We start from the raw sequence: 23,838 nt of genomic DNA, 5'->3' as shown, positions 1-23,838 counted from the left end.
GGATGCAATCCCATGCTGTGGGCGTTCCTAGCCTCCGACAGCTAGAAGCTGGGAGCAGACAACAGAGGATGGATCACTCAAAGACTGCCTGTTCTGTTCATTCCTTTTGAAGCACCTGGCATTGGCCACTTTTTGGAAGACAGGATACTGGGCTAGAATGGCCCAGCCATTCTTATGAAGACGTGTAACAATAAACATCTTGACTTCGTTTTGGTGAGCATCAACATTTATTAACTTCAAGGTAAATGTAAAGCTTGCCTTCACCTCAGTCAACATCACTCAATAAAACTTGATAGCCTCTTTTGTAAGTAGGTTATTTATTTATTACAAGTCTCAATGCCTTGGGGATAAATTCTGCCCTCAGGTGGGGCTCATTTATTCAGGTAGCGTTGTCTTTTTTTTATTGAAGTCCTATTTAATTAATCACATTGACTTCAGTGGATAAGTTAAGGTTATGGAAATTTAAAGTTCTTAGTGTTACTTTATTATCATCAGTGGGAGCTAAAAGTACAAGTTCAATGATAGAATTTGGTCTATAGATGGGGGAATTAAGTTTTTTTTAATTTCTTAAAAGTATTACTTAGTTAATTCTCTCTCTCCCTTACTTGCATCAGAAGTAAATATTTTGTCAGCTGGACAGAATTAATTTGTGTGTTCTAGTCTAACTCAGATGTGGTCCAATTATTCTAACTAATTACTTCTTTGTAGGATTTTTTTTTCCATTTCCAACCTTTTGTAATTAAAGAAAAATGAGCCGGGGAAGTCAGATACATGACTGATCTCTCTCTAATGTATTGTCAAAAAAATAATTATGGCATTTTGCCATATGTCATGTCTTTTTATATATTGCTTGTGGGATAAGATGAGGCTTGACATCAATTAATTACTTATTTCTGATAAACTATTCTGAACCATGATGAATCCCTAACGGAAGAATCTGTGTGACATGGACGATCCCAAGAGCTATATTGTATATTCTTCTAGTTTTCAAAACCAGGGACATAGTTGTGTTTTAAGGACTTTGTGCAATGTAAAACACATGGGGCCTTAGGCAGATTTCTGTACATTTGGGGGTGTGAGGTTGTGGCAATAGGGAAGCTTGTCATTATTAGGAATGCCAGGAGGATTTCAGCAACTGCAGGTGGCAAAGGTAGTTTGACATAGCTGGGTCAGATGAGGTTAAAGACATTCCCCATCCTTGATCTGCATGGTAACACTGGGCATATCATCCCGCAAACTTCTTCCAGTGTTGTTTCCTATGTGTATTCTACTCGAGGTGCATATGTGCCTGACACTGGATGATTTTTCATTAGCGGTGTCTGTGCCTGCCCCCTTCTCTTCCTTGTGCTCTGAACCAAGGGCATAATCTGTGGTGCTGACCGACTCTCAGGCCAGTTCTTTTCTACCACCATGGCCTAAGATGGCACTTGTTCAGTGGTCCACAGCTTTAGCTAGCATTCTTTGTTTTATTAGTGTAAATGATTGTAAACAGTTCTCCTGTTCTGATAAAACTTTGATTTTAGTGTTAGGATTAGTTTCTGTGAGCTTTTAGGGCCTGGCATACCCTTACTCCCTCTACACCCTTGACCTAGCACACCCAAGACCCCAGGATTGCAGATCTGCATAGTCTGGTCCCACTCCTTCCTGGTCAGTGATGACCATAACATTTGTTTTTATTGCATCAGGAAAATTCTTGTCCCTCGGTCCTTCCCCAACCAAACCTGTCAATCCCGGAGTTCAGATTCTGAACATTCCTGACGAATCATTCAGTGAGGCCACCATCCAATGCTGGCCATAAGACCGACCCTGTACATTGGGCAGAGGCACTGAGAAAGCATCCTTCGATCATAGTTGTCTCCAACTCCTGGACTGCTGGAGGCAGAGTTAAAGATTCTAGAAGTGAACAAGGCAGACATGAGGAGTGTAAGAGAAAACATCCTCACAGGGACAAATGTGAGAAATCTCCTGTAAGTCCTTGTCTAAGAAGAGGACTTCTTCCCTGACCCATTCTAAGTTGTGCAAGACTCCATGTCTTGGTATGGGTCTGTCAGGAGATAAGAAGGAACAGAGTACCAGTTCCTTGGCACTGAGAGCCAAGAATGCCCCAGGACCCTTGTCTGGAGAAGTGTTGGGACCATCCTCTGCACTGGTGAGGCAAAGGAGCAAGGACCAAAAACCACCATCTGCCCTAGACCATCAAGAGACAGGAAGCCCAAATATGGAGGTCAGGTATACTATTCTGGAGGATATTTCTCTCTATGCAGACACCAAATCACCAGTGCCGTTGGATCTAGTCCCACTGCCATCTGTTCAACAGTCACCTGTACTGCCTACCAGCTGAGGCATAGTAAGACCACTTCTGGTACCAATAGCTCTGCCCAATGATACAGAGGCCTCATACTCCTCTGATGAATCTGAGAGTAGTGGGAGAGCTTCACTGGCCTTATCAAATCAAGAGGTCAGACACAATAGAGCAGTGGTTCTCAACCTGCAACCTAATCAGCACACAGCTGTGGCTCATGTGATATCCTCAGGGCCATACATATATTGTGTGGATGCTGCCCACATAACACACAGAGAGCTGCCTATGTGACCCACAACGGTAAATAGGTTGAGAACCATTGCAATAGAGGCTCTAAGATCATGGGCACCTTCCTACACCCACAGCAGAGACTGCCTGGCTCAAGACTAGTGGTACCCTTCTCACTGGGGACCACCCCATTACTCCTATGATCCCTCTCATTGGCCTTTTGGACTCCCTAGAATCCATACGTAAAACTTTTCAATTACAGGCTAACAGAACTGGAGCCTCAGCAGATATCCCCATGTAAGGAAGAACCTCAATCCACCCAGGAATACTCTGAGGAAGAGGATCAACCTGACCAATCAGATCAAAAACCATGGGGGGTTATAATTGTCTTCACCAGATGAGTTGTCCACACCACGCTTACCATCACCAATGGACAACTGTAGACTATTCCAGACTTCCTAAGGAGAATCACAGATATGCACCAGATCCCCCTGGAATGTGTACAGGATACCCCTCACAAGTTACTAGACATCCTCCAGAGCACATGTCCCTAGTAAGACGACATTGCCAGTCAATTATTCCATCTTAGAACCAACCAAGGTGGACTGACATACTCTGGCCACCTGAGTTCCTGCTCTGAAAATAATGGAAAAGGAATATTTGTACCATCTACAGGGGCTGAATCCTTATTCTCACACTCCATTCCAAACTCTTTGTTGGTGCAGGCTGTCACTGAAAGGAACAAGCAAAACCATCCCAGTTTTACATCCGCAGATAAGGAGACCAAACTCCTAGAACTCTTTGGCAGAAAGAACTTCACTTCCATTAGTTTTACAGTTCAGTATAGCAAACTAACAGGCTTTAGTGGCAAAGTATGATTTTATTCATTATAATAAGTTCTCTGAATTTGTCAAAAAGTTGCCTCAAGAACTGCAGTTCCAAGCAATCATTGAGAAAGGTAAATTGCTACCCAGGTCTGCCCTCCAGGCTCAATAGATGCAGCGGATACAGCCTCCCACTCAGTGGCAACATCTATAATCATGAGATGTGCTTTGTGGCTCCAATCCTCCAGATTTCCCAAGTATGACCAATCAACCATGGAGGATCTGCCCTTTGAGGGAAATAAGCTATTCAGCAAGAAAATGGACAGATCATTACATACCCTCAAGGACTCGAGAGCGACTCTCCACTCTCCGTGAATTTATACTGCGGAACCATGAAGAAAATATCCTAAGCCTCAATCTTACCATTGGCAGTGCTCCACTCATCAGCCTTCTACCAGGGGCCTTATGACCCTCCCCCGAAAACATCAGAAACTACAGCACAGAAAACAGAAGGTTCCTCCTTTATTCTCCTCCTAAGCAGCTCTCTTGGAGGGACCTCTGAAAGCCACAAACCAGTCCTCCCAGCAAGTCTAACTGGTTCAGAATTATCTACCCCTCTTGGTGGTCATATAGCTCATTTTTCCTTGGCATGGTGCCCTATAACATCAGACAGATGGGCTCTGGAAATAATCACCATTGGATATACAATAGAGTTCATGTCAGTCCCTCCTCCCAAACCCCCTTCCTTGACCCTCCTAAGGGACCTCTCTCATGAGAGAATACTCAGGCAGGAAGTAGACTTCCAGCTCCTACTAAGAGATTTTGAGCTGGTATCACCCCAGCCCAAGGGGAACAGGTTTTTATTCAAGATATTTCCTCATCCCCAAGAAGAAAAAAGGCTGGAGGCCCATACTAAATCTCAAACAGCTGAATGTCTTCATCCACTGCCTGAGGTTCAGAGTTACCACCTTGGCCTCTATAATCCCCTCGCTAGGCCAAGGCGACTGGTTCATAGCTCTCAATCTGAAGGATGCTTATTTCCACATGCACATGCTGACTACAAATAGGAGGTTTCTACATTTTACCATTGGCCTACACCATTATTAATACAGAGTGCTGCTCTTTGATCTCTCAACAGCACCAAGAGTATTCCTGAACATATTATCAGTAGTGGCAGCGCATCTGTGTCTTGACAGTTCATCAGTGTTCCCCTACCTGGACAACTGGATGCTCAGAAGATAGTCATATCAAGAAGTTCAATTGCAACTCTCTCCTTGCTCCTACTCTTACAAGCATTAGGTTTCCAAATGAACACAGAAAACTCTATTTTGGCTCCCATGCAGACTACAGATTTGATTGGAGCAACTCTGTATTCAGTCCCAGCCAGAGCATATCTACTTTCAAATCGGCTCCAAGTTATGATGAATTTCATCACTCAGTTCCAAGTAAGTCCCCAGACAGTACTAAAGTCCTGTTTCATCCTCCTAGACCATGTGGCCTCATGGGCATATCTGATGCCCATTGCAAGTCTTCATCTTCAATGTCTACATGGATGGATGCAGCCAGTTTACCCCAAGCAAGCACAGTCTGGTCTTGCACCCTCACCGAGTCTTGACCTGGTGGGAAAATATAGAGTTAATGTGCATAGGGGTACCTTCGTTCATTCCCTCCCACCCCCAACCACAAATATAATGATTACAGAAACCTCTCTGATAGGTTTGTGAGCCCATCTAAAGGAACATATAGCATAAGGTACTTGGACCTTGCATAATACCAGATTACACACAAACATATTAGAACTGTATGAAGTACTTGAGGCTTGCAAATGGTTCCTGCCATTTATCTGGAACCTTCACATTCAAGTCATGTTGAACCACATGATAACAGGTAATTCTAATGACAAGCAGGAAGGAGCACTATCCATCCTTTTATGCATAGAGGCTGTACATTTGTGGAATTGGTGCATCTGCCACTAGGTCACCCTCTGAGAGTGCACCTTGCAGGGGTGTGGAATACTCTGGCAGAGAGATTCAGCAGATATTTCTCCAGAGACCATGAGTGGGAACTATGGGACTTGGTGGTACAGAGCATCTTTCAACAATGTGGAGGGGGGGCATGTCCTGTCATAGGTTCTCCTTAGATCTCAGGAGAACAAGAAATGCCTGGTCTACTGCTTCAAATCCACAACTCTGGAGGGGATTCATTTCTAGTCCAATGGTCAGAAACACTAATGTACACATTTCTGCCCATCCCTCTCTTACCACAAATCCTAAGGAAGATCAAGATCAAAGTGATGGTGATTTTCATGGCTCCCATGTGGCTGGTTCACAAGCATTCTCTAGATGGTCAACAAGTGCCTGTGCATCTGCATTCAGCTCCTATCAGATGTCTTAACCTGGGACAGAGGCAAGGTCTCCATTCCAACACAGCCTCTTTCATCTGATAATGTTAGTATTTGGATGGACAACGAACTTACAGAGATAGAATCTACAGACACTGAGCATTATCATTAGCAGTAGCAGGAAAGAATCTACAATGAAATACTGTACAGCAAAATTGAAGAGAGTAGCTATATGGTTGTGACAAATGTTCCCATGCGTGTCCACACCCTACATATTGTAATAGTCTTTGTACAAAGTATGTCTTATAAGGTATCATTTTAAAACTGATAATTTGCTGGTCAATTTTGTCCTGATGAAATATCTGACAACATTGTATGTGGAGTTATACGATTCCACTGTATGATATTATTAACACATGTTCCAAACTGAAGTTGGCAATCTGTCTCAATCAAAGGATTGTGTGCTCTGCTTAATTTACATTTAAACAGTAAACAGAGTCATCAAGCAGGAAGGGGAGACAAAGGAAGCTCAAACTAGTGAGAAAAAAGCAGCAGGGAAAATCCTTCCATATAGACCTTTTGTCTCCTGGTATGCAACTGGAATTGTTTTTCAAAAGGGGGACTGAAACTATAAAATGGCGGGGCAAATACCCCAAGATTCCCCCTCCTTCTCTGCCTACCTAGCGATTCTCGGTGCCTGAAGCAACAGAGGAAGCCTTCACTGAATTCTGGGAGAAGGGGTCCTGAACTAGTGGGTTTGGTCAGTAAGACTGCTGAAAGTATAGGGTGGGAAACTTTGCTTGAATCTGATATAGTTAAGTTAGGCACCAGTGGAGTTTTAACTTTATTGTCTTGTTACCATTTCTGACTTTTATGTCTAAGTACTTGTAGTCACTTAAAATCTTAAAATCTATCTATTTGTAGTTAATAAACTTGTTTTATCTAATTGAGTGTGCCCAAATTGAAGTGTTTGGGAAACTCCATTTGGGGTGGCAAGTACTCTGCATATGATTTCTATTAAAGAAATAACAGATGTTATATAAACTTCTGTTGTCCAGGAGAGGGCTGGGCAGCACAGAACATACATATCTGGGGGTAGATCTAAAATTGGGAGTGTACTGGGATCACGCTGCTATATAACCAAGGCGGTTAAAAGGCAAGGTGTGGCTTTCATGCTGAAGGCTGTTTGTGAGCAGTCCAGGCTGGAGGCTACAGCAGCAAAGCATTGTAAAAGGCACCCCAGATTAGAAGGCATGGGTGACACAGCTACTCATTGGTCTGGATTTTATCTTGGCATGTCATAATGGTATCAACATTGTCAGTTACCTCCAGAACATACTGAGATATCAACTATACTGTTATATTTCCGCTCTCTGAAAACATTGGGGTTGTCCCTCAGCTCCTTACAAGTGCACTTGGCAACTATTAGCACCTTTCATCCCCCTGGTGGATAACTATACAGTCTTTGCCTATCTGCTTACAATTAAGTTTTTGAAGGGCCTTGTCAGAACCATTCCTCCAGTACTGAAACCAACCCTGATATGGGACCTCAGTCAAGTCTTATCTGCATTTACAAATTCTCCCTTTGAACTTTTGGTCTCATATTCTTCCATTCATCTGTCTATGGAAGTTGCAATCACCTCAACCAGAAGAGTAGGGACTGGGAGTTTGGGGGTCCTTATGGCCGATGCTCCGTATATAGTCACCCAAACTATTAGTCTCCTTTGCTGAACTTAATAGAGAAGACTCTCTTAGTGGATTATGGGCACATCCTGCTTAGCTATGATTTGACTGATAACCCTGCCCCACAAGCATAGGCGGTGAGTTATATGGGCCTGTGGTGGCCTTGCTCCACCAATATTCAGGAATGTGGGCCCAGCTCCACCAATGTTTGGGCTTATATTGAATCAGAGCCATCCCATCCATAGGACGGACTGGGGCAACTGCTTTGGGGGGCCCCACACTTCAGGGGGAGGTGGGGTCCAGGAGGGAGGGTTAGCAGGGGGCCTAGTGCCAGCAGCAGTAGAATGGCAACATGGTACGCTGTGCATACATTTGTGGGACATTAGGGTTGTGTCCTGGTACAGGCTTCTGCAGCAGCTGCCTCCTTCAGCAGAGCAGTCCTTCAGTCAGTGGTGCAGCAGAGTTTCTTGCACTTTCTCCTCAATTAATGCTGCCTCTGAGTTACCTCTAGTGGAATACACATAGGAACCATCACTTGAAGAAGAAAGACTGGTTACTTACCTTGTACAATAACTAGAGTACAAGATAACTGGAGAGGCAGTCAGTGCACGCTGCCCCTAATACCCTGGGTTCAGAGTACCAAGGAGGAAAAAGGCACAGACCAACAAACACCATTAACAAAATGTCTTCTGGTCTCAGGCACATGTAGCTCCCGTGCACCAAAAGTGGAATATATAGGGACCACACATTACAAAACTTGTTACTGTATGGTTAACCAGTCTTTTCCATGCCTCTCCTGAAAATTCATCCCTTTCCTCAAGACAAGTCCCCTTCACTTCTGTGTCTGATATAACACTTCTTACTGAGTTCTTAACTTCAGTCGATTTGGAGAAGGGAAGGAATTTTCCCCTGGGTCAGATTGGCAGAGACCCTGGGTTTTTTTCACCTTCCTCTGCAGCATGGGGCATGGGTCACTTGCAGGCTTAAACTAGTGTAAATGGTGGATTCCCTGTAATTTTGAAGTCCTAAAATTATGATTTGAGGACTTCAGTAACTCAGCCAGAGGCTAGGGGGTCTATTACAGGATTGGATGGGTGAGGTTCTGTGGCCTACAATGTACATGAGATGAGACTATATGATCATGATGATCCCTTCTGACCTTAAAGTCTATGAATTTCAACAGAATTTTAGCATATATCATCAGAAAAGAAGATGGAATTTAAAATAGTCATTTTATCCTTGATGAAAAGATTCTATATAATTTAAGATGGATAATACCATCTATCTAAATTTAATAGTGTTCTGTAGAAATTATTCATAGATCCTATAGAATTAAATTGAAAATGAAAGCCTTGCTTCAGATTTTTAATCATTCTGTAACAGAAATATATTCTCTTACAAATCTATAGAATACTAAAACATTACATTCAGTCAAGTTTCAGTTATCTATTAAATTCTTTAGGACATTTTCATAAAGGTGGGCTTAATCATGTAGTCCTTATGCAGGCAAAACTGCCATTGACTTCAGTGGCAGTTTTTCCCCAAGCAGAGAGTTCAGAATTGGGTCCTATGTTGGGTGTGGCAAGACAAGTTCTTACTTTTTTTCTGTAAAGTAATACAACCTGTTGTTAACAATCAATACTCATTGCATTACTGTACTTAGTGTACTTTTTGTCTACTGTGCGCCTCTTTTTAAAGGAGATGTATTCCTCAGACAATTAAAAAAATACAGGTTTCAGAGTAGCAGCCATGTTAGTCTGTATCAGCAAAAAGAACAGGAGTACTTGTGACACCTTAGAGAATAACACATTTATTTGAGCTCAAATAAATTTGTTATTCTCTAAGGTGCCACAAGTACTCCTGTTCAAAAAAATACAGTGCACTGAGTAAAATTATTTCCCATTGTAACTCAAGTTACTTTAGTGAGTTACAGCAGGGCTGAATTTGATCCACTGTACTTACTTTGTGGACTTCAATGTATTAAAAAACCCCAAAATGCTACAAATACTGTATGCTCCCAGTATGATGTCAATGTGTCTAGATATATTGTGACACACCAGTGTAATTTTCCAAGTATCTGAGTAGTTTCCAAAGCGAAATGGATCCTCCCCTTGCATTCTTCTCAAGGAACAGATTTTTGCTTGTATTGATCTTTCACTCTCCTTGTTGAAGGATAAGATATATTTTCCCATTTCAAAAGATAAATATAAGAATTGAGTTCTTTCCTCTCATGTAATCTGCTTCTCTTGGGATGGGAAGGCTGTCAGAGGGGAAAGATGGAAGACACATCAATCAAATGGAGGCAAATTTATTTTTATTGTTTTCTTGTTTCTTTGTCTCTGTTCTGCACAGCCATAATGAATTATAACCTCTAGTTCTAGAAACATCACACATTCTTACCTCCTGTTTTATCCTACTCTCATTGGCTATATTGCATCTAAAAGGTTAAGGGATGAGTTGATCACAGTATGTATTTGTTTACATGAGGAACTGAACTTATATGGTAGAGAACTCTTCAATCTAGCACACAATGGTATAACAAGATCCAGTGGAATTTGATGCTAGATAAATTCAGATTAGAAATAAGGAGCAAGTTTTTAACAATGAAGATAATTAATCATTAAAACAATTTACCAAGAGTTGTGGTGGAGTCTCCCTCAAAGGACATTTTAAAATCAAGATTGGATGTTTTTCTAAAAGATATGCTGTAGTTCAAACTGGAATTAATTCAAAGTGCTGTAACCTGTGTAGTGCAAAATGTCAAATTAGATGATCACAGTGGTCCCTTCTGGCCTTGTACTCTATGAAATTGGATTGTAAACTCTTTCAGGCAGGGAGATATATATATATATATATAAATACTCTCCATAAATAACCTAACACACATAAATAATACTTACTGACTTCCAATTCAGTAATGCTTAATTCTTCCCTTATTTTCTTTTCTCCGAAGGGGCTTTTTGTGTTTCTGTTGGAGGCTGAATGTTGCTATCTCTATGACCTTGTTAACATTAGAGAAATTTACTGTGCAAAAAACCACATTTCCCCCAAGCATGCTCTTAACATACTGCTTGTGCACACACAAAAATGTCCCAAACATTTTACAAGCAATCTAAGTACTGTTTGAATTATACTTGTTTCCAACAGGAGTAGCACCAGTATAATCTGAACTGTTTTGCCAAGAATCATTCTAATGCCAGTGTGGACACAGTTTAACTGAAACAGTTAAATATGTTTTTCCACTATTGTCCCATGATGCACCTGTGGCCTTTTTTTTAAATCTCCCATAGTACACTGCTTGTAGTACACAGCAGGATAGGTACCCCTTGGGTATTACAAATGAAGCAGTTTAGAACAGCGCCAGTGTTGCCATTGGGCAAACCTTGCACGTTTTCTTAGCATGCTTCAGCACAGCTAGTGTGCATGCCCTGAACTATTTACGTAGAATTCAGCCAGCTCAATTAGAAACTGTTCCATTTTCTATTCAAGTCCATATTTCCCTGCTTTGATTTCATCCTTTGTGTTGAGGAAGATTGGACATAATTCCTGTTGGAGCCCATCTGCGATGATTAATTACTCCTTTTTGGCCACACTGCTAAACACCACAGATCACTTCTCCTTCCACACTGCCTCCACAACACTTCCCTTCCAGGAATTGAGAGACAACAGCTAGAAAACTAACTTACATACCCAAGTGTCCCTCATGACAATGCAGAACATTACTTGCTAGGCCAGCTCACCCATCTTACTTTGAAAGCAATCGTATATTTGTAGATATTTTTTCAAGTTAAAGAGTTTGATATGGCCACTGCTCCTGAATGAATCTGTAACCTTGTGGATCTGAAGCATACAAATCTCTGAGAGTGAAGCAGATAATATACAAAGAGTCCATTCAGTGTGTAGGCAGATAGGAATGTTAGTACCAGGCAGCTCTCTAAAGAATGTTATTTTGGCAGAAGCTGCCCTGCTAAAAATGAGGGAGGGAAATGAATGTGAAATGTAGCTGGCCAGCAATTACGAAGTGATAAGAAAAGCTGGCTGTTCAACATGAACTTCCACTTGCATATTCTGGGTCCTTGCTATTCTCAGTCCCTCCTACAGCCATGGCCCTGACCAATGTTTTGATATAGTACAAAGTGCCTGTTTATTACTATTGACTGTTGAAGTCTGCGCTCTGAAATGCATTCTGTCAACAGAATGTAAGTGAACTTGGTATTTTAAAGCTCTGCTATTGCAGTAGCTTAGTTTTCTTGGGATTGCCATGCAGCATGACCAGTGTTGCAGTCCCCGATTCAAGTTGAAAATGTTACACAGGAAGACGTACCGTGTAAAGGTCAGATCCAGCTGTGATCCTGAGGGCTTTTTCCTCTTATTGACACATTTATATACATCAGCCTTGTTTGTTTGTCCGCTGTCAAAGCCTAGAGTTTTGTATGGAAAACCTCATTGTTTAATGCATACTCTCTTCCTGCTAAGATGAAATGGGTGTATAGCATATTACCAGATATAAAGTTACCATTCAGGGGAGCAATCACAATCTGTATTACTTATGATATGTTTCACTCTTCTTTGGGAAGTGATAGCCATTATGGTCCATCAGTCTAATTAGTCTTCATGATTTTATAAGAAATACATGTGTTCTTTTGTATTACCCCTGTAGGACCTCCAGACAGAGACTGAAGCTCATACTGACATCTTCCATAACCTGGATGAAAATGGACAGAAAATCCTGAGATCCTTGGAAGGCTCTGATGATGCAGCATTGTTGCAGAGACGCCTGGATAACATGAACTTCAGATGGAGTGAGCTTAGGAAAAAATCTCTAAACATTAGGTAGGAACCAAACACAAGAAAGTGCCTTCAATTAATCTGAGAGACAGAAAGGTACCCCTCTCTCAATACAAGGGCATAATTTGTTTCTGATGGTGCTATTTCATTCATTTTTTATGTGATTCATGATATTTTGAATGTTGAACTACTATCTAAGAATGATTAATTTACTTGGTACAGAAATGATTGTGGGGGATTAGGATTTGAGGAACATGATGAGGTTTTATAATCACAGTTGTGTTCTAGAAAAAGAGAGTAGTGTGCTTAAATAGTAACTCTCTCTAAATGCAGGCTTTTTACAGAGCTGGGTATGGCTTATCAATGTGTCATAAAAGAGAAGTTATTAAACAACATAATAATTATTATGCACTGCATTTGTGACGCTCTTCTTTCCAGTGCTAAACTAAGAATAAATTTACAGATGAGAGCATATGTTATTTTAGGCTTCTGTTAGACAAAGAGGGGGCAAAGTTGAAACCTAAAATTCAAGGGTAAAAACTGTCACTGGGTTTCATGAGAAAAACAAACTTCTTCTTGCAAGGAAGCATACAATAAAGGGTGATGTTACAAAAGATCTAATGGAGATGCAAACCTCTAAGGGTTTAGGATTTCTTTTCTGGAGAAACTGTCCAGGAATCTTCTCTTTATAAATATGTTTTTTACAGTACAGAACCTGGCTCCAGTGCACTCACTTTCAGTCACTCTTTCATTCATTCATTTGTTGTATGATGGTGGTAGTTCAGAGGGCATCAAAAGGCAGAAGCATTTTCAAAGTAATGTATGAAATATTAGCTTTTGAAGCTCAAGCCCTGAGGGAGGTCAGTGTGTGTAATGACAAAAGCCATCTTCATAACATCAATCATTAAAAATAAATGAAAGATTTGAGACTGAAAAGATATTGGTAGTTGAAGTAAAGAAAAGAAGAGAGATTTTCTTTTTTCTGATGAGCAAAAGAAAAGGGATGTAACCATTCAAAGCATTATTTTGAGTTCTTTTTCTTCAGATGCCTTTTTACCCATAAACTTGCTGATATAAAAAGAGGTTTGAGAAAAGAAAAACAGCATGTTGGCCAAACATGGGCAATTTAATAGATGAGATTTTCTACATCCCAGCTACTGCCGTTCAATTATTGATGTGATTAATCAAGTCAAAAATAGTAACCCTAGTTTATCACAGTTGCTTTATACTCTTAAATTAAACATGTAAGGCAATGGGCTTACTCTCTCAAGCAGTTGGTCATAATGAAGGATACAGAATAGCCAAAACATGTAAGGTAAAAGAGCTAATGCTTTAGCTTTTAAACCACTGAGTTCAGATATGACTGACTAACAAATTGAAATTAGTTTGGTACTCAGTCTAGTCCCTAGGGATATTTCTTTGCATCACACGATTTGCTACTATTCCCCATGATTGACAGTATATACTATAGAGAGGTTTTGTAACAGAAGCTTGCCCTGCAGTGTATTGCAGGTGTTAACCCAACTCGTCTGTTGCTGTCTTTTATTTGCACTATAAATAGACACTAAAAGGTGATTATTATTTTTATTTAAGTTTTAGAAAACAGGAGGAGGAAACCATGGTTACTGAGCCAGCATCAGCCTATTCTAGTTTGAATTTCTGAATGCATTACATTTTGTTTAAAGAAAATATATGGTAGAAGGAACAATTGCAAGGGATATTAAGGAGAGGCAGAGTTTGATTTCCATTATTATGTACTTTTTCACTGTTACACACTCCTGATCAAGTCTGCCTAAATCAGCAAGTTTTCCCAAGGTACTTTTCACTGACTTTAAGTCCTTGATTTTATGACCTCAGTCCAAAATTTTACTTTATGTTGATCATCTGCTTTGTCCTTTGTTAGATATTTAAATATGTATATGTATTTTTAAATAGTATATATATACCTATTTTAAAAGAGCATGGTACTAAATATGAATTTAAAATATATATTTTTACCTTGGGAAAAAAAACACCAACCACCATCACCGGATGGGTCGGTTAACTTGGTATCCCCAATAGAATTGGGGCAATCAAATTTGTACAGAACTAAAAGAATGGATTAGATTGATGTTGCACTATGGAGCTTAAATAATGTACAGTTTGCTCAAAAGATGAGCATTAGGCAGCAATTCATGGACTTGGATTGGGAAAAAATTATGAGTTACATTGGAATATCAGGGCAAAAATTCCATGAATGATTTTTTTCAATTTAATGATATTTTTTCTTAGTTTGATGTTATAAGGTCACTTATCCTTCATGTTTTACAAATTCAAAACAAGACAGTGGGTAAAACCTTCAAAAGCAGCTAAGTTACTTTGGAGACTGAGATTTTTTAAACTAGGATTGAGGCTGTGAAATCACTGAGGTGATTTTGAAAATTTTACTCCATAGCACTCCAGGCAAAGAGGAGTGAAGTATTTATTCCACAACATAACCACCTTTTAGAATGTAAGCCATAACACGTAGGAGGCCATCTTGATTGTTTTAGGAAAGCATATTTTGCTATAAAAGTGAGAGAAGGCAGGCTACATGGAGGGGTCAAGAAAGCACACTAATCACTCAGATGATGATGTAGTGTTCTTGGTTAGGGAGGGGCCTGCATGCTCCTGTGTGCTCTCCTCCCTCATAATGACAGTAGTTTTCAAAATGGGGTGGGGGTGGAATTGTGACCTCTTGCACCAGTTCATGAATCAAAACAGCTAGACCTTGTTACTCTACAAGCTTGGCTATACAACTCTATTCTCTTTACTCTACACTTTGCTGACCTGGTGTACAAGATCAGAAATTACTATAGGTGCAGCAGAGCATATTTTTAAAAATCACGTGTATCCACCAGTCCTTTCCAAATCCAAATCAAGAGATCCTGAAAACCACAGCGAGTCCATGTGTGGCACTCTTCCTCACAGCCCTGTTCCTTGCAGTGTATAGTAGCAGATTATTAATTACCAGACAATACAAATATTAAGTGAGATCAGAAAATGGGATATAAAAGGTTCCCGGATAAGCAAAGTTGGAGGTTAAATAGAGGCAAAATAAACTTAAATTTCAAAGCTAATATACATTTTTAAGGGGGGGGGTGATTTAGATTCAACATTTTCATGTCTTAGCTGTTGTATTATATTGTTCGGATCTGAACTAATGCGATAAACTATTAAAAGCAGTGAAAACTCATTAGGGAGTTCTTCCTGCCAAAAATGATGCAATGGAAACATTGATAATGGCTTTATGTGCATTCCGAAGTGTAAGAGGAAAAAAAATATTATGCAATACAAATAAATGCAGTGTAAACAATAAATTAATCAATAAAGAGATGGTCTAGTCACAGTCTCATTCCTACAGTAGATCTGTTTATAGCAAGTAATTACTTGATATTATTAGGCTCAACATTAGGTTTGGCATATTACATCAAGTACTGATAATGAGTAAGCAATAGAGAGGTGCTTCTTATGATGCTGATTTGACCAGAGTTATGCTTTCTCTTTTCTTTTCTCCGGTGATGTATTTTATTTCTCTCACATCCTACCTTCAAATGGAGCAAACATTCTGTAGCATAAATCATTGATTTGTCTATTTATAAAATAATCTACTAAATTCAAGGTTTACCCTATAATGTTTGTGAGAACTTGGCATCAGTTCTGTTAACTTGAGGAGGAGTAACTGCATGAGTCTATTGTGTGGTGGACTAGCTGCCAAAGTGGAATAGGCAAGTCATTCTGCTTCTCTGGAGATGAAAGTTCAATCTCTGGTTTGAGGTCTCAAGTGAAGGATGAGTTGCTTGAGCATATTTAGCAAAAACCGCTGTCACACTGTTCAAGAAAAAAACAGGATTGGAATAGCAGGTGTGTTTCAGGTCAGGACTGAGGTACTTCACTCAAGCCACTGCTGATGTAGCCAAATTCAAAACCCATCTAAGTGGGCAATGGAATAGTCCCTTTATCCCTAATTTTAATGATCACTAAATTAATTACCACTGCCAAGAACCTTCAAGAGTGAGTGCAGGCTGTGTCGTGACCTTAACCAATGACGTCTAATCTCACCCTGGAGTATGACTTTTTCTATTATTGTCATTGTAAATAAAACAATTATTTTTCCTACAGCTGATGCAATAATATATGCCTTGCAGATCCCATTTAGAAGCCAGTTCTGACCAGTGGAAGCGTCTACACCTCTCTCTTCAGGAACTCCTTGCATGGCTTCAGCTGAAGGATGATGAGTTAAAGCAGCAAGCACCTATTGGTGGGGATCTTCCCACGGTGCAGAAGCAGAATGATACACACAGGGTAAGATCTTTTTGAATGATCTTTCAAAGGTATTGGTCTAATTTTGGATGAGAGTTAAAACCCTCTTTGTTGGAGAAAGGGTGGTGCCATTTAAAATATATTTTAGAGATAATAAAAAGAGTGGAATTTTCAAAGGTACCTAATGTCCCTATGCACTTTGATGATCATAGCCTAAAGTGCAATTTAAAACTTTGTTATTAATAGTGCTACTACGAATGTTTTCCTGGGTACTCTGTATTTGCCCTAATTACTCCAACCATAATGCCTCCTACTATCCCTGCTGAAACCCACTCCCCCTTCCTAATGAGGCTCTGAGTACTTAGAACCAAAATAGGACCTTCAGATTGTAAGTCCTCCAGGTAGTTTTGTTTAACTTTGTGTTCACTTGTAGCAAAAGGAAAAACAAAAAAGAATATAGGTTGGGCTTATTGTGCCACCTCTGACAGTTGGATGCTTTCTGACATTCCTTTATCTGATACGAGTATGGCTAGTACAATGACTCTGTGGGCAAACAGATCCACTGTTACATCATCACAAAAGGAATTTATAAATATATTTTTTTACACATTGCTTACATAATCAGAGTTGTTGGAGAAGGGAATGTTTAGCACCAGTTAAGTGTCATTCCCATACTCTTTTTTGAAAAATTCTGTGACAGGATGCTGAGCAGGAAGAGTGCAAGATCATCACCCTGCCACGCCAGCCCCATTTAAGTGAATAAAGTGGAGCTGGCTGGAAAGAACATGGCCCTAATTGGGGAATGAGAGCCAGCTGCCAGCCCAAATAGCCCAGGGCTATATAAGAAGTGAGGAAGTGAGGGTGATGGGAGGGAAGAGAGTGAGGGAGTGCAGGCAGGGAAAAAGCCCTTCCCTCCTGGTTCAGACACGCTGTATGGTGAGAAGGTGGTGGGAACACAAACTTGTAAATAAAAGCACCAATGGTTTCAGAACCCAAGGGTTTCTGAGTGAGTTTATCTGAACCTAGCAGAGGCAGGAGCCAGGAGGGCCAGGTGCCCTCTGTTACAATTACCATAGGATTTTTTGAAACCTGGACAGCTACTAACAATGGCTAGAATAAGCCTCATTTAATCAAGCAGGAAATAGATGATTCAGAAGACTGGTAATGGGATATGGCATCTTTCACTTCTCAGTCATGTATTGAAATGCAATCTAAACCTATAGGTACCAAAACGTATTTCTTTCTAATGGTTGATCAGCATCATATGTGAAAACAGTTGCTGATCTAAGTCCTAGTGGACAGTTATGCACATCCGAAAATTGTCATGACAATTGGGAGTCTCAGCAGAGAGACCAAGGATCAAATGTGCAAGGGCACTGCAAACCATCCTCTTGCTCCTAAAGTGAAGTCCGTTTGAAGAAGGTAGTGGCATGATATCACAATGTCATGGGGAAGCTTGCACTGCAGCTATCCAGCCTAAACCAGTATTGTGGTAAACAGGGATATGAATCCAACACCTGCTATTAGCTTTAAAAAAAAAAATCCCACAAGAAGTATTCATCCAAAGGATGACACCTCTTGCTGGGTTTAAAAAAATGCATTTATGAGTTGAGCAACATTCCTATATTGTTTCATATTAACCTTATTCTGTTAATTTCCATGCAAACAGCAAGGAGACACTTTTAGGTGTTTGCTAGGTGCCAGTTCATGTATATTTCCTAACACATCTTTAGAACTACAAATGAGATAGTTCTGTACCTCAGACTTACTCACTAGTGACATATTAAGAGCTAAAACAAGTAACAGAGATAACCCCATTCAGTAATTACTTCATTATATTTGTGGGACATCTTAAGATGTTTTCAGGATAAGTTGCTGTAAATGGTTGCAAGTACACGGCTTTTATTTTGACATATGTCCACTTTGCAGAGTATTCTGAACAAAATGTAAAATCAAGGTTTTAAAATCATGTGGCATTTTTGGTATGAGTATTAGAGAGGTGTTACTCCTTGGGGAACGGACCAGTGTTCAGGTAAATGGAACCAGGAGACTGGCTATTTTGCACGAGTTTGATGAGGTCATAGGTTGGAGAGGCAGCACAGTGCTGAGGAAAAGGGAGGAAGTCTGGCAGTTTAGAGAAGGAGCTGGGTTAAGACTTCCCACAACACTAAAACCCAGTCTGCCTGCAGCCAGCTCCTTAAACCCTGTCTGACCCTCACAATGACACTTGTCCTCCTTTGGTGACAGTTGCCACTCCATCCCTAATCCAGAAAGCACCAAGAGGAGGCTTCAGGTTCTTGCAACAAAAGCCAGGGACTTGGGACCTCCTGGGATAAAGCCTGGGGTAGTTCCATAATGAAAGTGCTGTAGGCTGCTGGTAAAAATGTGGTAGAGGCTTATTTTAAGGAGGCAAGGAAGAAAGTTGTAGAGGACAGGGACTAGGGACCTTGTGTGGATGCAAAGAGGGGTCCCATGAGATTTCCAGGATAAGTGTACTCATTCTTATAAGTTCAATGTGACCTCTAAAAAGCCAGTTTGAACAAATGCATTTCATGCTGAATCATTTATATTGTCAAACTTGGCCAGCTGCAAGAGGAAGCATGTACCAAAGTCAATGGCCCTCCACTGAAAATGTCCTGTTACCTACCCTTGGTAGTTCAACCCTTGTGACAGACTACAAATGCGTTCCAGCCAATCACAGCTGCTATGGTAGGCTCAGAGGGGAGAGATTTAAGGTTTTACTGATAACTCTGAATAGCTTGAATCTCACCTAAAGTGAAAGGTGAACCTGTGCACATCATGCATGTGTTATGTGCTTATGTCAGACAGCCATATTTATACTAGACTTTGTTGTTATGACCCGCCCAAAATAAAGTGTATTGCTTCAGTCCGAATGTGACAAATGCATGAATAATAGTGGTGAGATCAGCATAAGAAAGGCCACATCTTCCTGCAAGCTGAATATGATACAAGTTATTTCTGGTTACTGCTCACTCCTGGGAATCTAGGAGAAGTGAAATATCCAAAAAGACACTGAACCGAGAAAATAGAGGCTAGACATGACAAATAGAAGAAATTTCACCAGTTCCTCAGAATGATTCTTCTTGCAATACCTACCAGTGTCATCTGTCTTTTCTGGATTGAATTTAAAGTGGCAAATCCTGCCTTTGCATTTGGATTCCTGGAGATGGAACCAATGCATTTCTGCTATGCAGGGAGAAGGCACTTTGAAAAAGAGGCACACTCCCTGCAAAGCCTTATTCTGGGAGTTGTCTGAGAAAGGGATGGGCTTGAGGTTTCACTACTGAATGGACCTAGCTATCTCCTTCCTACCCTCTCTCAAGTAATGGAGCTATACAAGGTGCATGAGGGACTACTGGAGCCACTTGGCTGAAGCAGCTTGCACAGAGCTGCTCCGCAATTTGCTGCTCAGGTATTCTATAGCCTGTGGTAAGTGTTCCTTCCCCAATGCACAAATCCTAGCCAGACTGCAAAGAAGCCAGAAAACTTAAATAATCTAGATGTTACCATAGCTCCTTGCTGCTGTCCTATCTCTGCCCCTTTCCCCAAAAGAGAAAGTGTGAGATACCACCAATCCTGGCAAGACAGTTACGAGAAAGAAATGGTTCCTTGAGAAAGGGTTTCAGTACTTAACACCACATCTAAGTATTTAAAAACATTCTCCACCTTGTATACTTTTCAGTTGAATAAGGTATTCTTCACTGACCTAAAATGTTTTACAGTATCACAGTGTCCTGACATGGTTTAAAAAACCGTCACAGTCCATCCCAGAGGTGGTGACATTTCAGCAATGGATTAAGAGATCCTTGTGTGGTTTCCATATTAGTTTGTTTGTACAGTTTTTTGGGGTGATAGGTGTTACATAAACATAATTTTTCACAAATAGTGGCAAAGTGACATTACAGAACAACCCAGCCCTTCTTCCCTCCTCTCTTTATGTCCGCACAGCTACAGGTACACACGTGCACATGGACACACTTCTCTTGGTCACAATCCCTAGTCATTTCACAGTATCAAAGCAAGAACAGTTTAGTTACTTGTAGAAAGCTTCTTTTCTTCCCTCTCCCCACCCTCTTCCCCCCGCAGTAGCACTTTTGTAGTTTAACATGATACCTGTCTAGTTATAGGCACTTGGGTTCCTGGTGGAAAAAAGAACAAAAGATAATCTTTGAAATTAGGTCACACTGTCGACTCTTCAAAGACCTCTTGTGGAGAGGGAGGGAAGCAAGATCAGTAAAAAGCTCTGCCGGCTTCAAGTTGTCTTTGACAGATTCTGTATTTGCAGTTTTCTGTTTTGTTCTCTGCTGTATTTTTCCCAAATGGCTTGGACCTTGTGTCACTCCACAGATTTCCTGGTCATGACAGCAGACATATATTATTGCCTTAATAATCATGCTGTCATGGCTGGATAAAATACATTATGGTGAAATCATGCTAGCAATAACTATGTGCATGCGTGTGTTGTTCCTGGTATGTCCTGGCATGGGGTTTATTCCTGGTATATGCAAGCTACTTCCCCTCAACCCCTTTTTCTGAGCATTTGACTGGCCAGATCATTCTTTATATTATTGCCTAAGAAATTTATGCAGTGATGTTTATTAAGAGTTAATAACAATTAATAGCAAGTTAATACATTGAGGGGGCATCCCAGGGAAACCAAGATAGCAGTGACTGTGTTGATGCACAGTTGTTGCCTGAATACATTCAGTGGTAGTGTAGACATGACTATAACCTGCTTTTTTATTAATCTAGGTAGAGCTTACAGAGGGCAGTTTTTTCTTGGGAAAAAAAAAGAAAAAAATAGGTTTTATCCTGGAAAGCATAGTCATCCTGAATCCATTTAATTCCTACTCCAAATCCCATTGAAATGGAATATTGGGAGACTTGTCTTTCTACAGGATCAGGGAGTAGTGTTTCATTTTACTGATACTGCACTGTCCTTTTCATAGTATTGTCATCTCTCAGTTTAAAATGTCTATACTTTCCTAACTGAAGAGATCTAAGGACACCCTACAGGGGCGGCTCTAGCAATTTTGCCATCCCAAGCACGGCGGCACGCCACGGGGGGCGCTCTGGCGGTCGCCGGTCTCACAACTCCAGTGGACCTCCTGCAGACGTGCCTGCTGAGGGTCCGCTGGTCCCGTGGCTCCAGTGGAGCATCTGCAGGCACGCCTGCAGGAGGTCCACCGGAGCCGCGGGACCAGCGGACCCTCCACAGGCACGCCTTCAGGAGGTCCCCAAAGCTGCCTGCCGCCCTCCCGGCGACAGGCAGAGCGCCCCCCGTGGCGTGCCGCCCCAAGCACGCGCTTGGCGTGCTGGGGTCTGGAGCCGGCCCTGACACCCTAGAAGCTCCCCACAAGGGGCTAGTGGAGATGATACTGAGATGAACTAATCAATATATGCATTATTAAAATGGTGGACAAACTGCCATTACACCTCTGGTGCTGATTACAAATAGAAAGGCTTAAATAAAGCAGCTTCTTTGTTCTTTTGTCAGGTCATATATTATGCATGTTGGATTTCCTCTGCAGTCACCACAAAGTGTGGAAGGAATTCAAGAATTCAATAAAATTAGCCTGAAATCATGGGTTGTAAATTAGACATTCATTTAGGTTAATTCTGTTATCAATGCTAGGCTGCTTACTCTTGGCATGCATTTGTCAGGGCTATAGGTTGATAAATTCCTCCCTCCCCCCCCCAAAAAAAGAGAGCGAGAGAAAATGTCAGCTTGTTACCATTTTTGAGCTCTACCATTTTGAGCTAACCACTACATTCAGATGAATATGCCACGCTAAAAAGAATCTTAGCACAGAAAAGCCAACAGTGTCTTCATACAGTGAGAATTTCCAATCAAATGTGGCAATGCGGAGTGAGCACATCCATTTTAATTAAGTGATATGGTGCACCTGACTTTGCCTCAGCCTAAAACTTTTTTGTTCTAATTGCTACACTGTATCATTTAACCTACTTGATGTTTGCAGACCAAAATGAATTCAGCAGGAGGAAGAGGGGACAGGAATGGATGCCACATCATGTTGGGAATTATTAAAACACTTGGCCTGTGCAGACTTACTTCATAGCCTCAGCAGCTTGATACGACATGCAGAATAGAACACTAAGAAGAAGAGGAGATAAAGACACAGGCACACTTCTTCTTCTGGGTGTCAACACAGATCTTTGTTTAGAGCTATATGTAAAATATACCATGGCGGGATTGAAGGTTTAAGCCGTTGCCAGTGCTGTAAGGCTATATATCACCAGCAGCTCCAGAAGCCATTGTACATGAGGCAGATACCCCAGTATCCCCCATTACATCCTGTTACAGGATGGAGTATACCTTCCTTCCCACCTGTCCTAACTCTGGTGTCCTGGAGAAGGGAAGGGGATATAGCTGTGTCCTCTTTGGGGAATCTAGTGCCACTACTTCTAGTGTCCCTTGCATCAGGGACAAAGGTAAGGGAGAGTGTTTTGTGCTCTCCCCACCCTTTACACATCCCCTCAGCTAGGCTCAGGTTAGCCCAGTGTTCTGCCAACAGCGAAAGCTGTCTGAAGAAAGTTACCTACTACCCCTTCCCAGCAGTGCAGGTGAAAACATGCACTCCTACACAGCCATGAAGACATGGAAATTGTAGTTGTATTGCTTTCTTCATCAGAGCGGCTCTGCCTTCTCCCTGCTTTCTTTGGGCACGAGCAGGGAGCAGTCCTTTGTCCTTGTTTGGATTGTTTTTAAAATGTAAGCTTTTCAGGGAAAAGGATTTATCTTCTGGCATGTCTATAAAGCACATTGCATCCCTTGGGTAGTGGATAATAATGATAGGCTAAATCTTGGGGTTAATTGTGACACTACTGGGGAAGTCTGCAGATGCCCTTTCTCAGTGGAAGCTTCTGAAAACAGGATATATCCCAGCACACAGCCCCTGCACTCTGGAGGGCTGGATTGGGGTCTACCCTTCTGTAGGATGAGCAGGAATGGGATCCACGTGAGAGATAAACATAATAGTTTTTCCTCACTTGTCCTTCCTTCCTCTTGCACGTCATGCAAGGGCCAGGCACAAATTGAAATAAATGTGTAATTTAATCAATCTGACTCTCAGTTTTCATTCACTTCTTAGGCAAATATCCATTGACTTAAATGGGAGTAAAGGCCTGTTTTAGCCCAGTATTAATAATTGTAATATATATATATATATATATATGTTAGCACAAACTCAGTGCAATTTCCCTTTTGACTCAGAACTGTTCATCCATCATTTGGCTGGGGAGGATTAAATTGTACCTTGGCAATAACTTAAAATGCCGACTGGGCCACAAAGTTAAAACTTACACACAGTATTAGTAGCCCAAACAAAAGACATTTAAACATGCCAAGA

The 23,838-nt window shown here is 41.0% G+C and overlaps 1 protein-coding gene across 28 annotated transcripts in view; it reads left to right on the top strand.

Moving 5' to 3' along the window:
- Positions 1 to 23,838, top strand: part of DMD (dystrophin) — a 2,035,724-nt gene that overhangs the window by 1,733,654 nt on the left and 278,232 nt on the right. For 26 of the 28 annotated variants that reach the window (XM_039486264.1, XM_039486496.1, XM_039486317.1 and 23 more), the window contains 2 exons: positions 12,039 to 12,211; positions 16,333 to 16,489. In XM_039486264.1, coding sequence (XP_039342198.1) covers positions 12,039 to 12,211; positions 16,333 to 16,489 — 330 coding nt within the window. Of the gene's footprint in view, positions 1 to 11,570; positions 11,712 to 12,038; positions 12,212 to 16,332; positions 16,490 to 23,838 lie in introns of those variants that run through there. The other 2 variants (XM_039486462.1, XM_039486465.1) reach the window with 1 other exon arrangement.

This window comes from Mauremys reevesii, linkage group 1, assembly GCF_016161935.1.
Source record: "Mauremys reevesii isolate NIE-2019 linkage group 1, ASM1616193v1, whole genome shotgun sequence".
NCBI lineage: Eukaryota > Metazoa > Chordata > Testudines > Geoemydidae > Mauremys > Mauremys reevesii.
This window is presented reverse-complemented; position numbering and strand designations above follow the sequence as displayed.